Source organism: Artemia sp. Qi Xiang Cuo, chromosome 1 (genome assembly GCF_049724085.1).
Source record: "Artemia sp. Qi Xiang Cuo chromosome 1, ASM4972408v1, whole genome shotgun sequence".
Taxonomy (NCBI): domain Eukaryota; kingdom Metazoa; phylum Arthropoda; class Branchiopoda; order Anostraca; family Artemiidae; genus Artemia; species Artemia sp. Qi Xiang Cuo.
In genome coordinates, this window is record NC_142794.1 from 18,883,528 (window position 1) to 18,898,617 (window position 15,090).

General features: G+C 36.2%; 1 protein-coding gene across 1 annotated transcript in view; it reads right to left on the minus strand.

The window, feature by feature from the left end:
- Positions 1-15,090, minus strand: part of LOC148956080 (uncharacterized) — an 85,703-nt gene that overhangs the window by 4,833 nt on the left and 65,780 nt on the right. The window contains exons 9-11 of the mRNA XM_089093957.1: positions 10,481-10,716; positions 8,146-8,354; positions 2,346-2,435 (exon numbers count right to left, since the gene is read on the minus strand). Of these exons, the coding sequence (XP_088950083.1) occupies positions 2,346-2,435; positions 8,146-8,354; positions 10,481-10,716 (535 nt within the window). The remainder of the gene's footprint in view (positions 1-2,345; positions 2,436-8,145; positions 8,355-10,480; positions 10,717-15,090) is intronic.

Genomic DNA, 15,090 nt, shown 5'->3' on the forward strand with positions numbered 1-15,090 from the left:
AGGGTTGTTTATCCTCAAACGCGCACTTTCCAGAAGTTTTAACTACGTTGAAAAAATAAATATCTCAAAATTTTGATTGGATATGTTTGGGGAAATGGAGACCATGAGAGGGGGGTTAGTTGCCTCCAATCGATTTCAACTATTAAAAAGGGCACTAGCCCTTTCATTTTTCAATCGAATGAACCCTTTTTGAAGTTTTACGACAACGCTTACTATAAAAACCTCATATGCCTCCAGGGCATAATTTACAACCCTTGCCCTGAGGGCTTTGGGGGTTTGTCATCCTCAAAGACATAATTTCCAGAACTTTCAACTACGTCGAAAAGAATGGCTATCTAAAAATTTTTATTGGATGTGTTTGGGGAAATGGTGGGCGTGAGAGGGGGGTTTGTTACCCTCAAGTTACTTTCGACTATTAAAGAGGCCACTAGCCATTTCAATTTCCGATGGAAGTTTTCATCGGAAACAGTTCCCTTTTTTGAAGTTTCTACGACAACCCTTTCAATAAAAACCTTATATGCTCCCAGGGTATAACTTATAATTCTTGCCCTGGGGGCTTTGAGGGTGTTATCATCCTCAAAGACCCAATTTCAAGAACTTTCAACTACGATGAAAAAAATGACTATCTCGAAATCGTGATTGGATGCGTTTGAATAAATGGTGGGCATGGAAGGGGTGTTAGCTGCCTTCCAATCACTTTCGACTTTCAACTACGTTGAACAAAATGGCTATCTCAAAATTTTGAATTAATGTGTTTGGGGAAAAGGTGGGCGTGAGAGGGGGATTGGTTGCCCTCCAATTACTTTCGACTGTTAAAAAGGGCGCTAGCCCTTTGAATTTCCAATCGAATGAGCTTTTTTGAAGTTTCTACGACAACACTTTCTATAAAATCTTATATGCCCCCAGGGCATGACTCCAACGATAGGTACTTGCACCTTTCTCCCGTCACCATCCTTGAGTGAAAAAGGAGTTGTACTATACTTAGTTTATCGGGTGATATGAGCATGTACTACGCTCCTACAGGCCGAGAAGTGAATTAACTCAAGGAAATTATATTATTTTGCATTGGAAGTATATTATAGTTCCGATTAGTAACCACAATTAGAACCAATTGGAACCATATTGCTAGTTCCTACCAGTAAAAGATACAAGGTGGTACCATATTCCACTCTACGAAATTACCGGAACCATAAAGAAGAGGTGGAAAAATGCACCGACACCAAAATTTACAACTGAAACCATTCCTTTGGAGGGTGATAGAAAAAGCTTTAATCTTTTAATCTTTGTTCCGAAATTGAGCAACGAACTGGGAGGAGTAAAAAAGACCTAGAATACATTTTCTAGTCAACAGTTTTGTCGACTATGGCAAAGGACATTAACCATCTCTATTCTGGATGGTAGGGTTTTTAAAATCCTCTGTTCTTGCAGTTGCTTCAATATTGAAATGACTCACCAGCAACCAGGAGAAATATTACTGGAACATTAAACTTCAATCGACAAAGTTATAAAATTAAGCAAAAAGCCCAAAGTTTTAGCTCTGTTTTGGTCCAACATGTGTATGACAACCCAGACCACTTAATTTTGTTTGATAACGCCTCCATTACTGCTCCTATTGGAAGTCTCGCACAAGATTTCAAGGAAGTAGTTTAAATCCAAAAATACAAATACTGGTATATCCACAAAGAAGTGACTCTTACGTAATAGAGATGATAGGGGAAATTATCTTGACCCCATTTACGACACTCATATTAATTCTGGTTTTTCATATTTTTCGTATCATCAAGTTTTGGAACTTGAAATGAAAGGAAAAGAAGCAGAAATGAAATTTCCGATACGGAACAAAAATGAAAAATATGATATTACCATATCTGGACAAAGATTAGTATTTAAAAACTCAAAATTAATTCTCATTATACTAAAAAATTCACAATTGAAAGTTTGAATCCGTCTTTTATGATCGGGTTTTTATTCAGTCGCCTTTTCATCGTTAATTGAGAAACGATTTCGTCTCTTTTATTTTACGTTTTTCTCTTTAATAGTCCTCTTTATGCCTCTTTATATGCCTTTCTATGTATTTATGCCTCTGCTTCTTTTTTCCCTCACTTATTTTTATTTTTTTTTTTCCTTGACTTAAGTTTAGCAGTTAAGAGAAGGCCAAAATATTTATATTTTTCCTCTTTTTTTTACTGTTTACAAATTACCTCGTTTTTTCTTCGTCATCCATATCCATTTTTTCATTATTGAAAAAATAAAAGAAGAAAGACAATATTGTTAGAGAATGAAAATTATAGTAAATAGTCAAACCAACAGAATAAAAAATAATAGAAGAACGATAAGAAACTTACCGTGAGGTGGACGATACGCCTTAGAAACCCTTATACCCTCTATGGCTGCTGCCCGTGTAGCTTTATGAAAATTATTTTCTGGCTCGGCTTCTACAAGAAATGGGTTCTGATTACTGTCTTTTTTCTCAGAGAACATACGGATGGTGCATCAATAGGATAGCGTTTTGGAAGAAGAAGGGAGAAAGAAGAGCTTACTATTTATGTATATTTCTAATATGCTACATGGCGGGATTTTCCCCATGCACGCCCTAAGTTCCGAATAAAATCTAATTATTGAATTCTCCTACGGCCCAAATAAAATCTAATACAAACGCAAACAAAAACTAGGATATAACGAGAGCAAATACAAAAAAAGATACAAACTTTTTACAAACTGTATCAAGGAAACCAGACACGAAACCCGCAAACGGGTATTAGCATACTAATGGATACCCATCAAACGGGTATTAGCAATGGAGTAATGGAATGCAAAGCGTGGTTTTCATTGCGATTACAATATTGAAACTGTTGTTTTTGGGATTTAGGGGAGGGGGGGTACCTAGTTTAGGTTAGGTTACCTATTTAATACATGCTATGCTTTGCCTCCACCCCCTAATGTGCAAATATACAGCCCAAATTTGTTTCTGAGCTATTATATATTGATCCTATTTTATTGTTTTTTTTTGTAGCATTAACCAAACTTGACTTCTTTTGTGTCTTTTTTGTCTTCCAATATTTCAATGTTTAAAAATTATAGTTGGTATAAAAATTATAGTTGGGGTAACCAAACTTGACTTCTTTTGTGTCTTCCAATATTTAAATGTTTAAAAATTATAGTTGGTATAAAAATTATAGTTCAAAATTATAGTTGGGGTAACCAAACTTGACTTCTTTTGTGTCTTTTGTGTCTTCCAATATTTCAATGTTTAAAAATTATAGTTGGTCATTAAAAACACACTTTCCATAGAGAGGGGCGCATTGCTACTCCTCTCAGCTAACCACGATGAACACTTACTCGTAGTGTATTCCTCCCAATCAAGGAGGGTCTTACAAGCACGAATACTAGCCCAAGCTTTTTTTTGGTCTGAGAGAGGAAGGAGAGCAAGAAAGAAGAAAATGGGATCAAACTATTGAATTATTTGTATTTATTGACGGTGCTACTGACTTTTTATTGCTGACGTTTTATGACGTTTTATTTACTACTGACGTTTTATTGACGTTTAATGCTTTTGAAAAGTTTACCCTAATTAAAAAAAAACTAAGCATGATTATGAACACAACGGTTAAAATGGAAAGTATTATACATCAATGAATAGGAAAATATTGCATACTCTTTAGAGGGGAGACAGTTAACCCGATCGACATTCTCTTGCATCCTTAGTAAGGTTGCGGGGGAAAACTCCCCTTTTTTTATCTATCTGAAAAATCATTCATGGAGATTTTGCCAATGTTGGTTCCAATTGACCCCCCTAATCCACCCATGAAAGCATCCAATGACCTTCTCTTAATTGCTGGTCTTTAACTATACAATGCTTCGTAACTATGGGCATTAATGAATAAACGGTGTATGATAACTGTTCGTTTTATATGGACCGCAAGTATTTTTAAGGATAAATACACAACCACGCGAAAGTATGTCCTTTGTAACTTGAAGGTTACACATTAGATTTTTTTGTGGTTTAGAACCAATCGACTAACTCAAAATTGTCACTTGATACCATTTCGGCACTATCTATAGGGGGGGGGTAAGGTGGCTGAAGTGCTTACACCCCAAACACTTCCAATCGAAATTATGAGATAGCCCTTTTGTTCAAAACATTCCAAAGATCCCATAACAATGCCTTCAGGGTTTACAGACCACCCCCCTCCCCGAGCCCCGGGGAAAGGGCTCGGGGGAAGTTATGCTCCGGGGGCATATAAGGTTTCTATGGAAGAGTTTTTATGGATACCCCAGGGTGATAACTTACAACCTTAAACCCGGGTTTTGGGGGGGTAGGGTTGTGTCAGCCCCGGAAGCATTGTTGTATGATATTTTGACTATTTTTTATCAAAAGGGCTATCTCAAATTTCGAGCTGATGCATTTGGGGAAAAGACGGCGTAGGAAGGGGGGAGGGCCTATTTACCCACAATCACTATTGACTCTAAAAGAGGGCTAGAACTTAAATTTCCAAATAAATAAATCTCCTCCAAAGTTTATACGACCACCCCTTCCGTAAAAGCCTCATGTGCCCCCGGGGCATGGCTTCCAACCCTTGCCCCTGGTACTCTGGAGGATTTAGTCGACCCCGAGGCATTGTTATATGAAATTTGGACCTTATATTCCCAGGGTCATAGCTTTTGATCCTTGTCCCTTGGCTCTGGAGTGTTTTGTTGACCCCAGAGGTATTGTTACGTGGACTTTAGACTATTTTGAACAAAAAGGCTATCTCAAAATTTCGATCGGATGTTTTTGGAAAATAGGGCATGGCGGAGGGGGGGAAGGGAATCTATTCGCCCTGCGATCACTTTTGACTCTTAAAAAGAACACCAGAACTACAGATTTCCAGTCAAATGACCCCTCCCCTCAAAGTTTATACGACTACTCCTTTCATATGAACTGCCTCCGGGGAAAAAAAATTAATAGTAATAAAGTAATGAAGCCTTAGGGCCTTTATAATAGGCAACGCGATAGTGTTGCCTCTGACTAAAGAGATCGGGGGACAACTAACCACCCTCTCACGCCCAATTTCCCCCTCAATGTGTCAGATAAAAATTTTGAGATATCCATTTGATTCAACATAGCTGAAATGTCCAGTAGCTATGCTTTTTGGGATGACTTGACCCCCCAATAATCACAGAAGAAAAGGCAGTAAGTTACGCAATTTACTAATTGTTCAAATATATTGCTTATCATTGGGAAATATACGAAAAATTTTTGGGGAGGAATTTTCTTCGGGGGGGGGGGGGGGGGGGGTTTGAACTGGGGAAATTTTCTGTAGAGAGAAAAGTTTTCAGGTGGAATTTCCAGGGAAATATTTGCAAAGGGTGGGGAGAGTAGGATCGGAATTCCTGTTGATCGGAGAGTAGGATCGGAATTCTAGAAGAATTTGAAAACGGTAAGAAATTAGGTATAAAAAAAGTTTTTTCTCAAGTGAAAGACCGAATAGAAATAGAACGAATAGAACGAATCGCGCTCTACGTTAAACCTTAATTTTTTGTCATAATTCTTTAACAAAAACTGCTGAAACTCAAGGGTGGTTGATCATGAATGAGAAGTATTTTTAAATCAAATTAAGACTTTTTCTTAAAGATCAAGGGTCGAGGAAGGGGGTGCCCCCTTCCGATGCGGAATAATGTCTGTTCGTTTTAAATTTTTATGTTGCTCCTTAGTTTCAGCGAAAAACGCTTGTTTTTGCTATTTAATGCGGTACAAGGAAGAAACAGGTCGAAGCAAAAAGATTGACGATAAAAATCCGAAAAAATACTAAAAAGTTTCTTCTTTTCAAATGTTTCTTGATTTGGTATTCAATGAAAGACTAGTTTTTCCAACTGAAAGTAAGAAGCAACATAAAAACGAACACAAATTATTCCACATAAAAGAAGGGGTTGCCCCTTCCTCAACTCTTGCTCGAACCCTGTATAAAAAAAACTTCTTGTTTCAATTAAACGGCCTTTGTATTGTAGGATTCGTTCTTGAAGGATTCTGCATAAGAGTTAATTAGGGGGCTTAGCAGCCCCCTAATTTACGAAATAACGAAATTTCTGTATGTTTCAAGTTTTAATGTTATTCCTTACTATCCGTTGAAAAAAACTTGTGTTCTTTATTTAATTTCAGAAGTCATCAAGTATTTTAAATCATGCCGAGAAATCCATCCTTTTTCTCCGTGTTAATTTCACCCAGAAAATCCATCCTTGCAAAAAATTGCCCCCCCCCCCCATGAAAAGATCAACCCTGGTGACGTTTCCCCTCCTCCACACAGATTTAGGGTTACCTAGTGATCAATATCTATTGATTTGTTACTGACGACATTCGATGCTTTTCTTCAGTCTAGTCCCCCCCCCCCAATCTGGATTCCTGGGTATGGCTTTACATATATATATATATATATATATATATATATATATATATATATATATATATATATATATATATATATATATATATATATATATATATATATATATATATATATATATATATATATATATATATATATATATATATATATATATATATATATATATATATATATATATATATATATATATATATATATACATATCACCTGGTCAACAGCTCAGAACGCCCTGTGTGCCTTACAGTTTTGCGGTTCTTCATAGAGTTTCTACGACGTTTGGAAAACCTCCTGCCATGCTTGGAACACTTTTCCCACGCTAAGAGAGGCCCATCTGGTATTCATGGTTTCTGAAATTAGGATCCCCTCAGGCTAGTAAAGGGATCCTATGTTGTTGTTTTTTTTTTACATACAACACATGCTACTTTTCATCTTTGTTTATTTTTTTTTATTATTAATCTTCGCACCAACACCTTTATTTGACTGGAAAAATTTCAGTTGTTGCTTATTAGAGGGAAGTTATTTTTTTATTTCAAACGCTGTTTGTTGCAATAATCCCGCCCTTTGGCGGGGTTATTAGTCACTAAACAGTTTCTTTTAAAAACCATTTTTCAGACCCCTTTTTACTATGGGTCGTGCTTTGCACTTTACCTGGCTGCGCCTAGCACTGCCACCATGATAGAATTACCTTTCGGTACAATAGGCTTCATTGTTTCAAGAGGTGCCTTTATACTCTGAAAAGAGAGCATAAAGAGAGCATTCCATATAATATTGTGACTAAATGATAATCATCATTCGTGAGAAGACAATATATGACTAAATGAAAACCACTAGGTCAATATTCGCCTGAAGACAGTAATTGACAAGACTGGGACAACGAACTGAGAAGGTGGGCTTAGAAGACGATCTGAGATTGCGAGCTGACTAAATGGAACCCACCAGATCAATATTCGCGAGAAAAAAAATAATTGGATAGACTAGGGAAATGAGCTGAGAAGGTGAGCTGAGAAAGTGGCTTAGCATTCCACATAATAATGTGACTAAATAAAAACCGTCAGGACAACATTCGCGAGAAGACAAAAATTGGCTAGACAAGGAAAATGAGCTGAGAAAGTGGACTGAGAAGGCAAGCTGAGATTGCGAGCCGAAAAGGCAGCTTAGCATTTCACATAATATTGTGATTAAATGAAAACCACCAGGTCAATATTCGCGAGAATAAAATAATTGACTAGACTAGGACAATGAGCTGAGAAGGCGGGCTGAGAAGGCGATCGAGATTTTGAGCTGAGAATGCGGCTTTGCATTCAAATAATTTCGTGACTAAATGAAAACCATCTAATAAATATTTACGAGAAGACAAGAATTAGCTAGACTAGGAAAACAAATACAGACCAGAAGTGGGTAGTAACCGAGGTTAGTGTTTTTTTTTGCAAACAAAATCAAATTCTAATACATTTCTATTTAAACAACCTTGTGTTATCTAGTTTATATTAATTTCCTTATTTTATCTATTTTGAAAATAAAAAACACATTATGAAATGAGCAATATTAAAAAAAAAAAAATTACAGTTGAGATTCAAATACTAATGCCAATTTCTAATTAGTATGTTGTAGGCTTGGTCAATTTAAAAATAACCATTTCAGTCAATATTCGCGATATTTTTTTCTAGTCTGTTTCAAAGGTCAGCCTAGGTTTTTGTTATTCGTTAGTGACACTTTTTTCCCTTTAAGACACAATGTACCACAAATAACCCCTTCTACTTACCTGATAATGCTGAATTCAGCCCTTTTTGTAATTCTTCTTTAGGGACATCTTCAATATGATCTGCGTCTGTCGGTTCATCCAAGCAGCTATCATTCTTCACCAAAGAACTGTGTGGAGCCAAATTCCTATGAGTTGTCTGGGATAGGATTTGTTTTAGTGCGTCATTGCGCTTTTTCTCAAGTAAGGCCATCTCTTCTTTGTGTCTGGATCTGAATGAGAGGTCACTTTACAATTTCTGACTGAAGAAACTAAGACTAACAATTTTAGAGCGTAAAATTTCTAGAATACTGTAAAACTTCATTTCTGAAATTTGACTATTTGGGGCAGGGGGGAGGGGAGAAAGCTAATACCAGTATATAAGGTAATTTATTATCTAAATTATCCAAATTATTTATCTGCCTGAACTAGGTATCTGTCTGCGCTAGAGTACACCAGTGATACTGATCATTACTCTCAGGAAGACTATTCTTAGCCATTAGAGACGACCTTAAAGTAACACTTTGTCCCTTTATAGGAGCATCAAGTGTACGTTCATGTTTCAGCTAGTAAACTAATCGAGAAAAGTCGACAATTAACTATTAAGGGCTGGGCACAAGTAGTTCATTTTGAGAACCGATTTCAGCATCAGTGGACAAACGATAGCGGTAAGAAAAATTTGTCGAAAGAAAAATTTATTCCGCGAGATTTTCAAAACAAAAAATCATGGACGCAAATAGTCAATTGGAGTTTATTAAGTTTCATGATTGATCTCAGCTTAGTTCTCAGTTTAGTTCTCAGCTCAGTAGAGGCGTTTTTACCACAGACCTCTCTGGATGACTATTTATTTGTATCCCTATTTTTTTGTGATGATCATGATGAAAATCGGCGCTGATTTTGTAAATCGGCGTGGAAAACTAGAAAATTTTTCAAGCTCAAATCAACGCCGATTTTTTTAAAATCGGCGCTGATTCGGAAATCAGTTCTCGAAATTAGCTACGTGTGCCCAGCTCTTTAGCTGTGTTCTTGGCCGCATTTTGAAGCTTCTGAAGAATTAACTAGCCGTGTTAAAAGCTCGGAAACAACCAACTCAGAAAGAACCAAATTTTATCCCATATAAACCTTAATCCCAATCTCACCCAGAGCTTTACTGGGAAAAGGGCCACTTCATGGCTTACATCCACCACAGCTATTCGTCTCTAAGCAATGTCATCATCACTTTAGTAGCCAAATAGGGTCGATAAAAGCCCCGTTTTCGGGAGACGGCTTAAGTTAGATGTACCTAAGATTAGATGAGGAAAGACTCAGCAAGAGAGACTGGATTAGCCCAATAGCCTGAATAAGGGACTGGTTGGGAATTTTGTTTTTGTCTATAGCAGCTTTTGCGTACTCATAAATGAGAACTTTAGCGTTTTTTTGAAATTCAAAATTGAGTTTTAAGGGCAAAATGATGGATTGCCAATTTCATTGAGCATGATCTATTTTATATATTTATTTATAAAGGACTTGAAGAGCTTTTTTTTTTACTTGAAAACATACGAACACTGCTTCATCCCTGGGGAAAAAACAAACACTCATCAATGATCATCCTTCTATCTTGTGTAAGTATTGGTTCACGGTTCCCATAAGGTTTATTTCTTATCTATTTATATGATTGCATTTTTTTTTAATATATATGTAGTAAGTGAGTAAAATAAAGAGCCACAAACAAATCTGTATAGATTTTCACGTGGTAGGTCTGTTTGATATGACTTTTTTGTGAATATTGGTCTTTAATAAAAATGAATTTTCTCTCTCACCCTTCTCTGGGAAAATAAGAAATTTTGTAATTTGTAGATAATGACTTTATCGTTTTCTTACATGTTGAACTTCATTGTATATATGTTTTGTTTTAAGATTACATGCCGTTTTTGGGTAGTTTAACCCCTTTTTCTAGAGTTATACACATTTTCATTTGTTAATACCTTTCGACGAGCAATTTTAGAATCAGTAAATATAGCATATTTAGAATGAACACAAAAGAGTACCTTTACTTAAGAGTAGCTCTTTACTTACAGTTTGTTACTACAAACCGTCTGATCTAATGCACCCTTAAATATGAGGAAGGCTACCATAGCCTCCTTCGAATTCCTTTTTATTTATTCAACTAAAATATTCACATAAGAATGATCTATTATCTCGTGGTATTATTGGCCACTGAAACAGGAAAGCTCAATATGTAAATTTTTACAAGCCTAAATCGAAGAGTTTAATCTGAGAATTTTTAAGTGATAATGTTTTGGTCCTGTTTTGGCCAAAATGTTCTTTTTGCGCTAAAGAATGGGACAAAATATATGCTAATATATATACAAGTCCTTACTTCAACCATTCCTCTTCGACTTTCAGCAGTCTGATTTCCTCTTCCTTAGTCTTTTTTTCTGCCGCTTGTCGATTTTCCTCTTCTATACGGCGCCTTTCTTCTTCAATTCTAAATATTTCTTCATCAATCGCTTTTTTCCTTTTCTCTTCTTCAGCTTCTCGTCTTTTTTCTTCTTGTTGCTGCTTTTTGCGCCTTTCTTGTTGCTGTCGTTTTTTCTCTTCTTGAAAATGTTGTTCCTAGCAATTATAACCCATATCTTTTATTCAATGAGACTAAACTTAAGAGTAAAACCCAAAATTCTCGTATTTAGGGAAAAGATTCAATTTATGGGATTCGTGTCTATTTTAATTTTTTTTTCTTTGTATTATGTATTTTGATTTAGAAAATCATTATTTCCTATCAAAAATTTATTTTTGTTTTTAAAATAAAAAATATTATTATTTTTAAGAAAAGAAAATTCAAAATAACAAAAGAGATTACCAAAAAGTCAAATGGAACAAGGAAATATTTAAGGCCCTATCCCTGAGTCTCCCTCCAGGATTTTGAAAAATTCAGCTTTTGTTGGTATTTTCATTTTAAAAACAGAAAAACAATTACCCCCCCCCCTATATTTTCAAATGTATCTTTATTGTATTTTCATGAAAAAAAGGGAAAAAACCTGATCCTCCTCTCTTTAAATAATCGTGAATTGCCGCGCCTGAATCTTAGAATTTGGTGCGTGGCAGTTTTATTTCAGTCAGAGACCAACTCGAATCCATCTAAGCACTTTTCACTCTCTTTAATGGTTACCATTCAGTGTTTTACCATTCAGAGCAATTTGTCTCCCACGATTTGTTCTTTGTTCATTTGTTTTCCAATCACTTATTACAGAGGGAGTTGTCATGGAAATTTGAGGGAGGGGGTTGTCATAGAGACATGGGGGAGGGCTCATTCAATTGAAATTTAAGGTACTAGTGCCTCTTCAATGTCTTAAATTGTCCCAAAAAAATCCCAAATGTCCCAAAAACTTTGGATGGAGCTCATTTAATTGAAAATTGGAAGTTATAGTGTCCTTCTTAAGAAACAAAAGTGATTTTAGGGCTCCACCACCCACGGCTATTTTTTCCCAAAGCAAACATCCAATCAAAATTTTGAGGCACGTATTTTCTTCAGCAATATTGAAAGGTCCGGTAGATATAACTTCGTGTTTGTCAACCTCATTTATAATAAGAGGTACTAGTGCCTCTTCAATGTCCCAAATGGACTAGAGAAAAACCACTTCCCCTTCTGAACTCTAAACACACACCTCAATGCATGGCATTGGTTCAAAATTTTAAATTAGCTGTTTTACTCAAAGTAATTGGAAAGTATAATAAATGTGCCTCTGGGAATCACTGATCCATACAACCCTAGAGGCAAGGACCTAAAATTACGTTCTTGGTTGTCCAATCGGCTGAAAACTGTCAAATATCATTCCCTGGTTAAATAAAAACGTCAACTACTTTCAGGGGAGGGAGGAGGTAGTGAGGAAGTTCCAAAACAGGAAGAATTTGCTTCTGGCCAGTTTAAAACTGGCAAATCAAATCCCTGGGCCAAGGAGACCCAAATTTACAAGAACCTTCTAGGTTGGGTCCCCTGAATATGAGCCAACTTATAACCCTTATAAGTTATAACCCTTATAGGTTATAAGTTGTTTTTCCATTAGCTTGAGGCTTTTACCTTTAAGTACTCAAGCCAGATCCCCGATGCTCCAAAAAAGGATGAACAAAAAGTAAGAAAAATTAATGTTTCAACAGAGATAGTTCAACAGAAAGTATTTTTTGATTGTGCTGTGACTTTTTGGGGTGCTGTCTGGGCTAAAAGTGCCAAAAATTTATTAAAAAATATTTTGTTACTTTTATTGGTAAGTCAAAAGGGCTCAGTACAAAAGAGGTAAAGCTATTTCCTGAACGGGTCAATAGAACCCCAATACACGAAAAAATACTCAAAAAATTCAATTTGCCTGAATATGCTGCAGAAAAACTTCTTTTTCCGAACGCCTTACATCCTGACATCCTGCGTCCATGGGTATTAAAGGCCCAAGAATAGACAAAATAATATGTTTTCTAACCAGCTTGGAAATTTACACCTGTAACCCAAAAACTATTTGACACAGTTGCTTGTATTACCAAATACCACGTTCAAATGCCAACCAGGTTCAAATACCTCGTAAACTATGATAATTCCTTGAGTGCTGAATAGTTGATTCCATTCTCTTTGGCCATAGTTTAGTGAGTTACAAAATCTGTTCTCCCTATTCATTCCTATTTTCCTATTCTTCTTATTCTTCTATTGTTCTTCCTATTCTCCCTAAATCATTCCTATTTTTTTCAGAAGAAGGGAGCACTACAGATCAATTGGCTGAGATACTGTGCCAATTGGCTGTGCAAGGCTCTGATTAATTTCAAAATAAACGTTTGACTCCATTGAGGAGGAACATGAAGACTTGTTTTAAGGGGGAGGATTTAAAATAGGAAAAAGTGAAATTTTATGAAAAAGCCATTTAATTTTTAAACGACTTCCTTTGGACAACTCTTAAGACCTCCGTGTGCGCATAGGGGCCCTCGGTGTGTGCAAAGGGGCTGATGATAGGTTTATCTTCATTATTTTATTCTGGCCGACAAATTCCATCGATTATGAATTCAGTAACATAAATGTCTAAGTGACATACCTCGAGATTTTTGTTTCTAGGAGGAGCAAGGATAGTGATAATTATCATAATATTACAATATTCGTAATGAGAATTTGACATTTAATATAATAATTAAACCTATTATAATGACTGGTCATAAGAAAACATACTAAATTGACTATTTACTTTCAGTAATCTATCTTAAAGTAATATTCTTCCTTGATTACATCCATAAGTCATTGGGTAACATCATCGCGGGAGGATCCATTATAGGAAGACAAATGCGTTAGGCCACAGAAAACGGTCGCTGAAAAAAGCAGCCTCGACCCTGTCGGAGTACCCACAAGACTGGGGACCTTGCAGTCAACTCTATTCCCACATGAGGAGTGGTACTCCTCGAGGATATTATAGCCAATTAAACTAAAAAGTATTTGCACTGGGTTCTGATTAATGAATATTTCTTCTAGGCTTGGTCTGTTTTTGGCTGAAAATCCTCTTCCTAGCTGATTTATCTACTATAGGTTGCCTTCCCGTAGTAGCATAATATTTGTAGGCATGAATATATACTGATTCGGAGGTAATACAAATGCAGGCACAAAGCATCCATTCAACTGGAGGTCCCAGGGGTTTCTTGCTGTCCAGTTCTAAGACGGATTAAGCGCTTCTGTATAGACCTGAGAAGATGTATTGGTCCCCGTCCTGCACTGGTTCTGGGACTACTGCTTTTCCTGTGGCCAAAATAAATTCAATGGTTTAAAGAATATGAAAATTAAAACTTGGAATGTCACAAGGTTAAAAAAAATAACGATCGTCAACATTCTGACTGGCGAATTCAGACGCTTCAAACTCAACTTATTTGGAGTTACAGAAACTCATATCCCGGGGGAGGGGGGAGGAGGTAGCAAACATGAAGTTAGATGATATAGAACTTATTTATTCAGGTAGGAAGGATGGGGTACTTAGACAGGGAGCAGGACTCATGATGAACAAGGAAGCTCCCCTGTTTAGGTGGGGAATACATTAATAATAAAATGCTAATCACTCATTTTATGTCTGAAAGAGCAGATAAATAATTTTTGAGACCACACTGGCTAATCATGATAAAACATAAAATTGCGAAGAAAGGAAGAAAACGAGAACGATTAACAGCCAGTGAAATAATTGAAAAATTATGCAAATATTTCGGTCAAGACCTCCACTTGACCGTCCTCAGATCCTCCTCATATTTCCGATCTAATAATAAATTTTACACCCAAATCAGGGGTCTACCCATGGGTACAAGTCTTTCACCATTTTTGGCAACTTTTTATATGGAATTAATTGAAACCTCTGCTCTGAAAAATTTTCCTATGAAACACCGGTTCTGGGGTTTGTTTGTGGATGATGTTATTTCTGTGTGGGAGCATGGAGGGGAGTCACTTAACTCCTTGTTAACTCATCTAAACACTTTGGACTCTAACCTTCAGTTCTCTTTAGACTAGAACAAAATCACAAACTTCCTTTTCTAGATGTTTTAATTTTTAATAAGTCTCCTGGCCTTGAATTTTCTATTTATAGAAAGCCTACGCATAACGATAGTTATTTGCATTTTTCCTCCAACCACTCTCCCTGCATAAAAAGAGGAGTTGTTATTTCTTTGGTTTACCGAGTAATAAGAATATGCTCAAAGCCTCACATAGACTCAGAATTGAACTATATTAAGGACATTTTATTTTGCAATCGCTATCCTATAGAAATAATTGAGGCCATTATAGACAAAAGACAAAAAAAGGCAGAAAAGAATGCATCAAATCTACAAACCCCAACAGATACCGTCCCATTGGTGGATGATAAGAAACTTTTCACTGTTCTACTCTACATTCCAAAATTGACTGACAAATTGAAAACAATCCTTAAAAAACCTAAACATAATGTCGCCTTTAAGAATTCAAATACTTTACAGAACTTTTTCAACAACGGA